Source organism: Myzus persicae, unplaced genomic scaffold, assembly GCF_001856785.1.
Source record: "Myzus persicae strain clone G006 unplaced genomic scaffold, MPER_G0061.0, whole genome shotgun sequence".
In the NCBI taxonomy this organism is placed as follows: Eukaryota; Metazoa; Arthropoda; class Insecta; order Hemiptera; family Aphididae; genus Myzus; species Myzus persicae.
This window is the reverse complement of record NW_019100891.1, coordinates 67,048-81,819: the sequence shown is the minus strand read 5'-3', so window position 1 is coordinate 81,819 and position 14,772 is coordinate 67,048. Positions and strand designations below refer to the sequence as shown.

At 26.8% G+C, this 14,772-nt stretch overlaps 2 protein-coding genes across 4 annotated transcripts; both read right to left on the bottom strand.

The window, feature by feature from the left end:
• Positions 1-4,684: 4,684 nt before the first annotated feature.
• Positions 4,685-10,745, bottom strand: LOC111026613 (acetylcholinesterase 1). Of its 2 annotated transcripts, XM_022304725.1 has the most exons (13): positions 10,243-10,560; positions 9,820-10,095; positions 9,595-9,741; positions 9,357-9,510; positions 9,091-9,302; positions 8,504-8,671; positions 8,234-8,435; positions 7,986-8,161; positions 7,715-7,901; positions 7,502-7,607; positions 6,077-6,272; positions 5,696-5,811; positions 5,368-5,620 (listed from the first exon to the last, which is right to left on the bottom strand). In XM_022304725.1, the coding sequence occupies exons 1-13, from the start codon at positions 10,516-10,518 to the stop codon at positions 5,368-5,370; spliced, it is 2,469 nt and encodes an 822-aa protein (XP_022160417.1). In that variant the 5' UTR covers positions 10,519-10,560. The 2 variants fall into 2 exon arrangements, with proteins under 2 accessions (XP_022160416.1, XP_022160417.1); XM_022304724.1 differs by having other exon boundaries at positions 4,685-5,620; positions 7,986-8,435; positions 10,243-10,745.
• A 636-nt stretch (positions 10,746-11,381) lies between these two features.
• Positions 11,382-14,076, bottom strand: LOC111026635 (AP-3 complex subunit sigma-1). Of its 2 annotated transcripts, none has more exons than XM_022304755.1 (5): positions 13,627-14,076; positions 13,458-13,549; positions 13,190-13,373; positions 11,819-11,926; positions 11,382-11,731 (listed from the first exon to the last, which is right to left on the bottom strand). In XM_022304755.1, the coding sequence occupies exons 2-5, from the start codon at positions 13,538-13,540 to the stop codon at positions 11,609-11,611; spliced, it is 498 nt and encodes a 165-aa protein (XP_022160447.1). In that variant the 5' UTR covers positions 13,541-13,549; positions 13,627-14,076; the 3' UTR covers positions 11,382-11,608. The 2 variants fall into 2 exon arrangements, with proteins under 2 accessions (XP_022160447.1, XP_022160446.1); XM_022304754.1 differs by having other exon boundaries at positions 13,634-14,076.
• Positions 14,077-14,772: the final 696 nt, after the last annotated feature.

Here is a 14,772-nt window from a genome sequence, read left to right as displayed (position 1 = left end):
GTTATCAAAAATTAAAAAATGTTTTTAAAAAATTGAATTAGAGTTAAATTATAGACAAAACATCTGAAGGGGAGCACGGGCGCATGCAGGCAAATGAATTTTATGGATCAAATTAAAATAATTTTTAAGTTTGATAGAATTTAAATTTAAAAATTAAAATGGGAAGGGGAGCACGGGAGCCCGCAGGCAAATGAATTTTATTCATTTATTTATAATTATTTATAATTAATTAAATCAATTTTATTTTTTTCAATTTTCCTTTTACCAATAATTCTATTAAAGTGACATGACTCCAGGATCCGGCACCAAAATGAGAAAGAGTCCGCAAAGGATTGAAACAGTCTGGTGGTGAAAAATGTTTTTGGTGCATCGACCTGACGTTTTATAATGAATGACGAGAACCATGAACCACGATTTCTAACTTTAATAATTAAAAATTAATAAAGTAAATTTAAAATGAATCAAATTTGAAGATCTGAAAAACATAATCTATTTATTAGCAAAACAAAATAAAAATTGTTATTAATTAATGTGAGCTCTTATTTGATGGCCATGAGCTTATAATATTCAATAACCCATGTTGTGTTCCTACAAATATAGAATAAAAATAATTAATAAATAAATTTTAAAAAATAAATTATTAAATTATGTTTATTGTAATATTACCATGTATTAAGACTATAAGGGTAAGAAACAATTATTCTATATTAAACTTATATTAAATAGTAGCCTGATATATTCTGTAAAATACTTCTGTAAGTAGTATATTTCAATTGTGTATTACATAATATAATTTTAAATTATACTATAAACTATACGTACGTATAAACACCAATGATTGGATATGATTTTTGAACTCGAAATTATAAATAAGTTAGCGGCTATTTGCAAAATGTTAGCAGCATATTTCAATTCGTAGATCAAAAGGGGGTGTAGCGTGAAGTTGACCCCTTTCCCCCCCCCCCCCCCATCTTATATTTTTCAGTGTGGGTAATTTATTTGCAAATTATGAAAACCAATTTGCACATGTTTGCAAATTATTTGCAAATTATTGGTAGTATCTTGAAACCGCTAGCTACATATTGGGGGGCTGCTTGAAGTTGTCCCCCCCCCATCTTATTTTTTTTATACTGTATGGGGAGTTGATTTGCAAAATGATAACATAACTTTCAAAAATGTTGGTCATGGTGTTGGGGCCTCCCAGATTTTTTCATCTTTAGTTTGGTTTTTTTTTTACATATTTTTTCCCAAGTTCCAATGATTATACATAGTATTAAGTGTTAGACCAAACAACTATACATTTTTTCGGGAAATTTTTCAATGATTTAAAAACATACAATTCATGGTATTTCAATAAAATAATAAAAGTTGGATATAAAAAACAAGGTTTGCTAAAAACCTTTTTGCACCGCTCTAGTTGCGCCACTGCATACCTATAACTAGACAGTGTAGTCAATAAAATATAATACAATATAATAATATACAACTAGCACGGAGGGCTAGTAATAATATAAAATATTATAGTGTTTAACTTGCGAACTGAACGTACCACTATACTGTGACTGTGTTTTAATTATTGATTATTATTATTTCATCGGCACCACAATTAACTGGTTTAAAAACTAAAATCCTTTATGTCTTAAAAGGGCCACCAAAAAATGATAATGGAGCTCTTTGGAAGTGCAGTGCACCTCCAGCACCGGAGCTGCAGCGGTCTATTGATTTTCGGTAAAGCTTTAATTGTAATACCCGCATAATTTATTAAATAACTAAAAATATTATATTATGTAAGTTTGCTAACTCTGCATCACATTACACGAGGTACACTGTCACCAATACGATTAAAGTATATCTCTGGTATACTATAGAGTATATGGTGTCAGCATGAAAAGGTTGGCCAGATCGAATATGAGGATGATGACATTATTCTAAAATGTACAATGTATTACAAAACAGAATATCGCAATATATTATTATGAGAAGCCGGAAAATGGATGCATCATGCATGACAGTAAAGTAACTAAATAGACTAACCAAAACACAGTTGAAAGTATTATTATTGTTGATTATTGTTTATTATGACTTAATGTAATATTTTAATTAGTACATTAGGTGTCTAGGTCGCTTTGCTTTTCTCTACTTGTACAGGTTTTTTTAATACAATTTTATATACATCACCAGTGATTATATATTTATAGTCACAACTTTGTCATTTTATGTTCTAAATCAAAAAATGCACATGCTGCATTTCTATCACTTACATAAAACTTATCTTAGCAAATTGGCTCACAGGCAATGATAAAAATATATATTCATACTATAGGTATGACCATAGTCCATAAACGCAACCACAAAACCCAGGCAAAACTAATTTGCTCACACAAAGTACACATTGTCCTCACCATATATGTTTAATAATTGTTGTATAATATATAATTGACCACCAAAGATCAAATCCTGTAAATCAAAACTATAGGTATTTTCATAATTTAAAAACAATTATTGCTAAAGTCTAAAAATATATTAGTTTTGAATACACATCATTTTGTATAAAATATTTAAATTACATAAAATTATAACCAAAAATGTGATATTTTACCATTTTATAAAAATAACTATGATTTTAATTAATCGTTTATAAATAATGCATATAAAAATAGTTTTTAATGAAATAAAAATAAAAATATGAAACAATATAAAAATATTTCTTAAAAAAATAATTTACAATTAATACTATAATTATTGAACACATTGTAATGATTTTTTGTTCGGAAAATATTTTTAAAAAAAAATTTACTAGATCATACATACAAAAAATAAATAAAAACCAAGCAATTTATAATAATTGAAATAATTGAAAATAAAAAAAATATTTTTTTACATTCTGTCAACTAACAAGAATACAAATACATTGGTGGCTATAAAATAAATAATTAGAAATCAGAGAAAAAGATATCAGATCATTTTTACAATAATATTATTATTAAGTAATAGAAATTAAAAACAGACTTAATAACTAATTTGTATTTGGTTAAAATCAAACTGCTATCCATATAATTGTAAATAAAATAGCTTCTATAATAGAAACAAGCGATTTTGAATTTAAAAGATATTTTATAGTTTTATGAAGAAATGGTAGAAATAAAAAGTTTAAAGACAGAAGTTATTAAGCTGATTTGTTGTCCATATTTGATAATATACAACTTATATTTTGCTGATCCATACTCATTGATTATAATAGATTAATATTATGTAAACTACATAAATTTAAGTAAATAATTAGTCAAATAATAGTCTATTTGCAATTATATCATGGGTATTGACTGTTGAATAACTTTTCAATGAACATACAATTATAAACTAATATAATAAGTGATGACAAAATGAATCCCACTAAGCACAATTGCTAAAAATTAAAACAGAATATTTTTATACAACCACTTGAACCACTTAAATTAATTAATTCTACTTTTTACAGTGCACACTGTTAATTTTTTCATTGTATACAACTAATCAAGAACTATATTATTACATCTACTATAAGAAAAATCATCGTAATTAAATTATATTACTTATTCCATATTAAAATGAGTAATTCAACATTGAAAACAAATATAAAGGATTTTAAATTTTTTTTATAATTTTTATACAAAACCAAGATACTAATAACTTAAAATATTAAAATGTCATATGAGATCTTATAATCAACTTTTATATTTCTTTGTTTCAAACTTCTATACACATTTTTGGTAACAAATAATAATATAAATATTAGTCAATTGACTAAATATTTTAAAGGTACAATTAGTTGAGTTATATAGCTTACAATATAATTTATAATTCTAAAGCTGATATAATTTGAAGAAAAAAAACAACAACATTTTAATATTATTTTAAATTTTGTTTACCAACTTTTCAAAATGCCTAAATTGATATTTATTTACCTCAATATAAATTATAAAATATAATTTATATCTGTTTACAAAAATGTAGTCGGGTTATCGAAATGTGTTACAAAAATATGTTTTCAAGATTTTAAAAACATTTAAAGATATAATATGGTATTATATATTTATACAATTAAATACTTAATAAAAGTATATATGAAAATAAAACAAGAGTATATTGTAATGTATTTATACATAGGCCAAATCAAAAAGCTCAAGTGTTAGCAATCAATAATATATTAGATGACTTAGAGGATAACTAATAAATATGTTTTCTTTTTAAAAAGTTAATTTAAGTTAAATTTGGTTTTGGGAGCCAATCTGTAGGTCTGTAATTCATAAATTGTAATTTATAACTATTACCTTAATAAATAAATTAATAACTTTATTGCCTAAAACGTAAGAAAATTATAAAAAAAATATTTAAAAATACTAATACTCAGCATAAAGTCAATCAATTAATCATGAACCTAATATTTATTAATGAACTAATTTAATTCAATCATTATTGAGCACAATATAAAAATAGTTCAATAATTTCTGACGTACAAAATGTTAAATGTATTTTGGTTTAAGTTAGAAAACACGATTATGTAATATTTCAAGATATCATCAAATGATTTTAAAAATTAAATGTTTGTATAGAATTTTAAGTATCACACATCACAATGAACCATAACAAGACATTAATACTTGGTTGAAATAAAATTATTTATAGACAATATTTTAACTTAATACAAATAGATTTACCTTGGACATAAGATATTTGCATATTTCCCTGGACGGATAGTTAACTAATATAAATTCTAATGTATAAAAAAGTTTATGGACGGCATGATACAAATGAATATTGTGAAAACAAATTAACACCAGAAGCGCTGTTATACTGATTGCTATGCGGTTACCTCCCTACATAGAGTAAAGATACTATTATCAGCTAATATGTATCTTCCTGAAATTTTGTACACGTTTTGCCAGGAGTTAAGTGTAGTTAAATGTATTTTTTAATAGTAGTAGAAATTGTACTGACCGGCGTATAACTCGTTATACTAAATGTCAAAAAAGTTTCAATACCAAAATTAATTCATTATAAAAAGTAAAATAACATAAAACCAATATAACCAAACTTATACATGGATATATCCCTAATTGGAAGGTAAAAATTGCCTCAATTGTCAGAGCACGTTTTGTTAATTTGTTTTCCCAATAGCTACTTTTGATAGAAAGCACCTGTAAAGAGAAACCTAATCTACCATAATAGCGATATAATTTGTTTTTTATAAAAAACAAAAAATAATGGACGGAGTCATAGATGCAAACATCCCAAAATATCAAGTAGGCTAACAAATTTAGCACAATATAAAACGATTAAAAAGTACAACATCAATAAACTATTTTAAAATCAATAATAGAATAAAGTTTAAACCTGGGTTTGTGGTACAGGTTTTTCATTTATGGCCATAGGATGATCTCGCATAGAAGCTGCACTGTTTGTTCTCAAGGTGCTAGCAGATGCTGTTTTTTTGGGTGAAGCATGTAATGTCTTAATAGGTGCATCATGATATTCATAAATATTACTGGTAACACTACGGTTATCAATGCCTTGATGGCTCATTGCCATTGGCTCTTCTCTAACGACTAACACATCTCCATTATAATAACGATCTTTAGTTCTAAAGAAACAATTAAGTATACATTTTTTTTGACATTCTCAAATCAATTCAATAAAGTATAATTATTAAACTTACTTCTTTGCATTACACCACAGTATGCAAAGTATTACTGTCAGAGCAATTAAAATCATATTAAGGCCAGATAGACCCCAAAATGCCACTTGAATCGGAGTTTTAGGTTCCCACCAAAACTAAAAAAATAGTTAAAAACAAATTCAAAATAACTCTATAAATACTAATATAAAAAGTGAGTAGATATTAAGAGGATCACTAACTAAAGTATCAACATTTTAAGACAATAACAAATCATTTAATTTTGAGATACAATTTTTGACCCAATGTTGAGAGCAATCCCGTAACATTTTACTTTTTCATAGTATTTCCAAATACTTAACTATTTAACAAATCACTCTTTTGTTCAGCTCAGAACCTTAGTAAATACTAAAAATCACTTACTTCTGTAGTTGGAGGATATGTTGGAACAATAATACCAATAACAGTAGGTAAATATTCTGACCAAAATGCCGATTCCATTTGTCTATAATTTTGTTTAATAGTTGTATTATATGTTGAATTGATATTGAGGTATTTGAGATCGTTTTTAAATGCCATATCAAAGTGTATACCTAAAATCTGAGATTGACTTGGATTTCTAAAACAGAATAATTGAAATGTTATGATTAATTATATTCTCAAAGCAAAAATTTAAGTTCAAATATTGAAATATGTTAAACCTTAAGTTTTAATAAGGTAAAATAGTTGTATGGCAAACAAAAAATTATTAAATTTGTAATTTTGTTCAGTTAGCAGTACATTTATATCCAATTCTACATATTTTAAATGTAAAATATATTATGTGGTATCACATTAAATTATTATATATATATAGATATATTATTTACTATAATCTATTGTGGTGGTAATAGATTGATTCATTTTGTATAATGGGAATTAGTATAAATTAATGTTTGATATATATAAATAATTTAGTTATATATCTTGATTTAAGTTGATAAATATAATATGTATATGATAGTTGGATGTGAATACAATGATGCAATGTTGTTTAAATCAGTATTTACTATTTTCTAAATTTAGTTTTTCTGTATCAGTGGTGGCTATAATTAATATTATGTACATAAGTTACACACATAGACACATACAATAATAAAAAATATAGTGTATCACACTCCGTAAGAGGTGGCAATAACTAATAAGTGATACAACTATGAACCCTGAGCCGCAGCTCAGCAGCAGACCAATAAACATAACCATTGAACAATATTGTTTTATCTTCTATGTTACAACCATTGAGAACAAATTGAGTTTAGGAGTTTAACGTGTAGGTATATTGTGGCAACAATTATTATTCCGTATGTTATTGCACATTATCACCAAATAATTTATCGAAAATATTATGATTATATAATATAATAATATTATCATTCTGATCCCTAATTACTATACACTATTTAATTTAATTTAATCTAATTACAGTTTTCTTTGTGATAGGTATTCACTTGTTTTTTTGGTGTTACTGTTAACTACGAAAAATAGAGCCAGATTTTGGAAGAATAAATCTATAAAACAATATTTCATGGGATGATTGGCCCTATACGTCTAGGAGGGTGGATGCTGCATCCACAAAAATGTAATGCTGGAACTATTAATTCATCTCGGACATTTGGGCATTGAAGTCACAATGATAAAAATGTTATGAGAGTATAAAGTATAAACTAAAATATATATACTATTATTATTATGTCACCAAAAGAAAGGACATTGAAAGATAACTATGGTAGGTACAAAAATGCATGTCTGTCAATAGTGTAAAAAATTATTGTTACGCTTAAAAATTGGATTATTTAAATAATTATATACCCATAAGTTGCAAAATTGGTATAAGCCTTCATGAAAAAATGGCTCATATTACGATCATTGTCAGTCCATTTTCTTTTATCCACAACTGGTATACGAGGGAAAAACTCTAAAAAATAACATATTAATAAAAGTGGTATAATTAATACAATATGTATTAATAAAATATTAATACGAGAGGTTTAAAGAGGTATACAATAAATAAAAACAACATACCACTATCCATAAAAGGTGCACCTGTCAAGAAGTAATATTCTGTGTCATGTGAGTACAGTCTCCATTCAGGCAAGGGAATACTCGTTACAGTGGTATTCAAAACATACATATAGACTGGAACATCTTCAGCTACAAGCAATTTAGATATTTCATCATGTGGAGCAACAAACAAAAAATCTGACAACATCTGAAAATTAAATAAAATTATACTTTAGATTTATTAAAATGTATTACATATTATTTAATTTGAAGCAAACTTAAATAATCATACATTTATATACTGTGTTCTTATTGAATCCGGATTAATTGGATCAGGCCAATAAGTATACAAGTATTTTATAGCTTGGTAAACTCCAGATGGATTTAATGTGTAATTATACTGAAGAACCAATTCTTTAACTTTGTTGTTGAAGAACTCTTCAGTTACTGTATATGTTTTATTATTATCTGTCAACAAAATGGTAGTGTTATTTTTAAATAAAGATTCATAATAAATAAACATTAGTTTCATAATCTTACATAATATGTATGCTGCTTCTTGAGTGGTGACACCACTCAAATACCTAAGATCCTTGTTAAAATGACCTGCCTGAATAGCAGCTTTTACTGATTCATTAATAAAATGCCAATCTGACTGTTGCCAACCATCATACCAATCACTTTTAGGCACCAAAAATTCATTATCAATAATTGGTCCCCAAGCATTAAACCCAATTTGAGGCTGAAATAATAAAATCAGAACAGTTTTAAATCTATACATTTTAAAACATTTTTTGTTTAATAAATTACTTTAAAATCTGAACCGAGTTCCAAAAAACTCCTACCCCGTTTCAGACAATCAACAATTTTCCAAGTAGATTCAGTACTGCAGCCAATGTGAGCGGCAAACACTTTGGTCGTATTTAAAGCCCTCCATCTATCTTTTATAAGTGCCCAATCTGCAAGAGCTGAACCACTCTAGAAAATAGAGTATATATTATGAGCAATATAAACACAAAAATAAATATAATACAAAAAAAAAATTACAAAATCAATTATGACTAAGTATGTATTGAAAATAGTATTTGTTCATTGATAAAATAAGTAAGATTTTGTAAGAGCCATAAGACAAATGACTCAAATAAAATAATTATTTTTTATCACCTAATTTATTCACAAGTATGTTTATACAACTATAATGACTTAAGAGTAATGATAAAAGAAATAACACTATCGACTAAATTCCATTTTTGTATCTAATACCTGAGTCCTATTGATACATTTTTTCAAAATTACTTTAGATTATAATAATTCATAATATAATATATTCATTATACACCTCTAATAGTAATATTATACAAGTAATTAAATACAATTGAATTAACCTATTATGTTACCTGGGCAATAACTTTGGATACCATAAAACTAGTTTTGGGATTAACCATTAACAATCCTGCTGATGCAGCACCTGCATCCGGTCCAAATAAAGTGATCGATTTACGATCACCATTGAAAAATTCAATATTGTCATAAACCCAACGTAGAGCCATAGCTTGGTCCATAAGCCCATAATTACCAGGAGAATTGTCATCACACGTGCTCAGAAATCCTTAAAAATTAAAATATTATTTCAACAATTTTAAACATTGATTTTTTTAATTACCTAAGGCTCCTAATCTATAATTGATAGCAACAACAACAACATTATAAAATGCAGCCATCATATGTCCATGAAAAGAATTTGATGATCCATGTACAAAGTCACCACCGTGTATGTAAAACATGACTGGATAAGGTTTAGCTGGGGCCACACCCGTCTGTGATCATACAATTTAAAAAGACCAATAAATTGTATATTAAATATTGAACAATTTATTGCAATAAATGAGTATTTTGTTTACCGATGGCATAAATATATTTAAAAATAAACAGTCTTCATCTACTTTTGGCACGCCTTTGGTAATACCAGTGTAAATGGCTGGCTGTGGGCATGCAGATCCAAAATCAACTGCTTGATGTAACTGCCAACCTTTATGAGGTCGTGGTGGCTAAACAGTTGTATTTACATATGTATTCTATAAATAATTTTACTTCCCGAGTACAAGAGAATTGATGGTAAAACATACACGAAATCTTCCTTCATTAATTGGTGGCGCTGCATATGGTATGCCCAAGAACACGGCTACTTCAGCTTGTTTTCGCTCAACAGGTGTTTGAAAAGGTCTATAACCATTCTCAGGTAGAGGATTGTCATACAGATGCACTTTAAATCCCTGCACTTGACCATATTTTGTGGATACAAATACGTCTCTATCCAATTGTTTTGAATCTGTCCTCTCTTTGCCTTGTAAATCTGGTCTCCACCGACCCAGTATCCCAGGGAGCAATAACATATCATCACCCTAAATCAAAAGTTAACCAATTAGTCTGTTGAAGTGAAAAAATAGCAGAACTTCATTAAAACATTAGGTAAGAAGCACTGACATCAATTACACAATACATTTAGGTAAGGTACATTTGTTAAGTACAAAATCATGGTTGACACTCACAACATAATTTTGTCCATTGGGTCGATACGACGGAGTTCCAGGACGACCAGGTTGATTGTATGGCAACCGATTCTGGTAGTTATTCTGTTGACCGTATTGGTCTAGTAGTGGATTGTAAGGGTTAGCCGATTGTGGCAGATTCCGATCATATGCTGTTTGCGAGGGCGGATAGTTTTGGCCATTGTATGTTTGGTACCTGTAATCCTGGCCACTTGAAAGGGCGACCACAAACAATACGAGAATGATGGACAGGGCGTGACGCTGAGCAAATAACATAACAAATTTCGGAGTTTCGATCACCAGAGAAACACTACACCATCAGCGGACATCTGAACTACAATAGACCAATTTTAGTATCATACACATAACGGTCTCACGCAATTGAATAACTGTAGCGGTTTATCCGCAACACAGAAAGGATCGTGAGAAAAGTATATTAATTGCGGTTTGTGGACGTTAAAAAAATCAAAACTATTTCATATCCTGTACTAACTATTAATTGTTATTGTTAGTAAGACTTTGCCTTCTTAACATTTTACACCAGACCAGCCAACAATTGGTTGATAGTGTTGATACTATCACGTCGTTGTTCTGGTCACACTGAAATAACTACGGAAGGAAGCCCTTATTATTAAATTTACAGAATTTAACTGTAGATAGGTATATTACTGAACCTGTAGCACCTTGTGTTATATTAATTACTATTGGTACTATAATTGCAAATGTAAATTCTTGGCCACCAAAATTACTAATTGTACATCAACCTAACCTGTAGGCATATTCTGTTATATCTATAACTTGCACAAATTATAATTATTTTTGATTAAAAAAATGTATATATTTTATTTGTGAAAAATATTAATATATTAATAATTATAATACATGCCATTATGTTGTATCGTAAATATTTCAATGTTATTTTATACACATAATTCTGTAGTTAGGTATTGGGTTTTATTTTTGTATCATGAAAACATTAATTCAATTAAGATTAACAATCTCGGACCAATTTTACATAATAATTAATTAATAAATATGTTATAAACTTTATATAAATTCAGAAAAAATAAAAACCATATTTTTTTAAATCTATTGTAACAAATTGTAAATGAATAATGAAATATTATAAATAGTATTTCTCATATACATTCAAATATAATATTGACATGGGCAGTTAACTATTTAAATTTTACACTGTACCAAAATAAATTTAACAATATACAAGAACAAAAACAGAATTGAACAATGATATTCTAAATTTAAATTTTAGTCCTAATCAGCAAATAACAAATATTTGTTCATTCTTCCATACTCAATTTGTATAGTTATGATAGGCTTCAGAGCAAACCAATTTGTTCCTTGAATGTCAGAACTTTAATTCCTTAATGGCTTGAGGGAGATCTGGAAGTTTCATATCTTTCAACTGTTGTGGTATATTCATATTTTTCATAGCAGACACAGCTCTAGATGGTGCACCTGCAAGACCAGCCTAAAGAATATTTAAATAAGTTACACAATAATATTATTTAGGAGTAAAAACTATCAAAAAATCTGAATTTATTAAAATTGGTCTTACTTCTTGTTTCTCCAATTTGTTTTGTTCTTCTATCCTCGAAAGTATTTCAGTCATATTAGTTTCTAAAACCATTCCACCCATTACTAGTTCATTTAAAATGTAATGAATCTAAAAAAAAATATATAAGTTGCTTAAGTGTTGTATACACTAAATTAATTATAAATTATAACCAAATTCAATAATAATGATTTGGTCAAGGGACCTAAAGAATCAAATTGTTATACCTTTATTAGTTATTTAGCCAGTATAACTAGATTTTAAATTTATAAACTTATTGATTTGAAACATCTTAGCTAAGTAAACTTGAAATTATATTCACAACACCATGAAAAACATATTAAAGGTTTACAGAGCATACTTTTGCTCATTTAGAGATTTTGTGGTATTAAGAGCATATTTGATAATTAATGATAACTGTTAACTGATAAGTTTATAATACAATTTGATAATTTGAAAGTAAAGAAATAAATACATTATAAATTATTTTTATTTTGAGAATTTTCATTAGGTATTATTGTATTGTTTTTCAAATCCCTAGTAAACATACAATTTTCTGTTTTTATTTATAAATATTTAGTAAAAGTTATAATTTATAAAATATAAAAACATTTGTATTTATGAAAATTATGAGTTAAAAAAATATATATACGTGCATATTTTTAAAGCATATTATTACTAAGTGCATAAATGCATGTATTTTGAAGTTTTTAAGTGGATTAAATCCCAATCTTAATGACTTATTATAAAATTTTGATATTTTTTATAACTAGTAAACAACATTGACAATGTTGACATTATTCTTAAAAATATATAAATTGATTTATTAATTGACATACATATTACATAAAGCATAACTCACAGAAATATTATGTGAATCTTATTACATAAATATGATTTTTTCAAAAAAATAATCTGTTATAGTCCTTTGTTTGTAATTGGAAAAAAATGCCCAATTGAAAGCAAAACAATTGTGAGATTATTGTAGACAAATGTGATTACTGGTTCTTGTTCAAAATTGTATTGCATATGACATTGTTATTTCCAGATTATCGTTGTATATGAACAGAAATACTTCACATTCAATTTAATACCAACCAAATACATTGATGGCAATTATTATACTAGGAATATTGTTGTATCTAGTATTATTACAAGCAATTTTGTGTATTTTTAACATGGACTAATATTAGGTTCGTGAAATGGGATAAACATCAAATTCACTTCAACAAATTTTAAAATAATATTAAAACAACTTTATAGCAAAAAGATAAAAATGTTTTTTAGAACATTGAGAGTTGAGTTATAGTTATGGGTATCATAATTTTTTTTTTACTGTATAAATAATTGTTTGTTAATTAATCATAATATTACCTTGTCGACGTGAAATATGAGATCAAGCTCACAAACATTTTCAAAACATTTATCTAGTGTTTCAACAAATACTTGAATTAAATCAAGAATACCAAGTTCTGATTCTGACGAATCCACACAAAACACGAAATATAGTGTAGCATAATGACGATAAATCAGTTTGTAATCTGATCCTCCAATAAGACTAAAAATTAAAATTAAATATGCTTAGAATAAACCATAGTAAAATTGGTTTATTGATAATTTAATCATTAAACTTTAAAATTACCTTCCACCTTCTAGAAAGTTACAAACATTGTCATCTCGTTTGGAAACCAACTGAAATGTTTCCTTAATAATTTGCTGCTGCATGTCTTCATTCTATTTTCAAATATTTCAACAAATCAAAAAGTTATTATGCACTGAATATTTTATTTTAAGTTTAATTAAGTACCTACTACTTACAAAATATTGATAGAATTTAGAAAGTCTTGGCTTTCCGTAATTATTAAACACCAAAATTGCCTTGATCATAATTATTACTTATTCTAAAAACTTTAAACTAATATTTATATTAATATTAATAAAATAATGGAACAAATTCGAACATGAACAAATTATTAAGAAATGTATTATCATTTTTTATTAAAAAGGCAATGTTATACTAAACATTCCATAACAGCATTATACAATCCATTTCTAATCTGAAAATCCGGACATTAAGTCAACTCAAATAAGTAATAATAAGTTCAGTTCTAAGTTCAGAATACACTCGTATCTCAGTTCTACTTTTATACAAACATAATAAATCGTAATTAGTCAGAAAAATGGTTTACTATACTTGTTATAACTTATAACTTATAATAATGAATAGAATATGCATATTATGCGAGTATGTAGCATTGAAGCATGTGTTATCACTTATCAATATTTATCAATTATTGTTAATACAGTATAACCACTTCAGTAAAATAAACATTTTTTAGAATTTATAATAATAATAGAACATTCAAAGTTAATTTTTCCGAAATACAAAAAGTTGAGAAATATAGATTTAATCTGATTTATATTTACAATTTACATAAGTAGGTAACAAGATGGTAAAAAAAGATTTTGGCATATTATTCTAGTTTAGCTCCCATGCAGTGTCGGCCTGGCACACCCTTAGATCATATACATGTACATGTATATTGTATATACTATAATACATTAATACTATATAGTAAGTATCTATATACATAGGGTTGCCATTCGTCCCGATTTCGCCGGGACACTACCGGTTTTTACTACAGAGTCCCGATATTTTTCATTTCCCGGCCGGGTTGTGGATAAGTACCGGTTTCTTAAAATAAGATTTAAACAATACACATATTAGTGAATAAGTAAGACCAGTCTGTTTTAAATTAAAAATTGTGTACCTAATTAATTTTTTTAGATAATTTAAAATTATATTTATGAATAAGATAATAATAATACTATTATTACATTTTGTGATATTTCTAATTTTAGACTTTCTTATTTATTATAAATTATAATATAATAAAAATATTAAATAACGTTGGACTAAAAAAGGTATTATTAAAAATTCCAAAGAATGTGTTGTG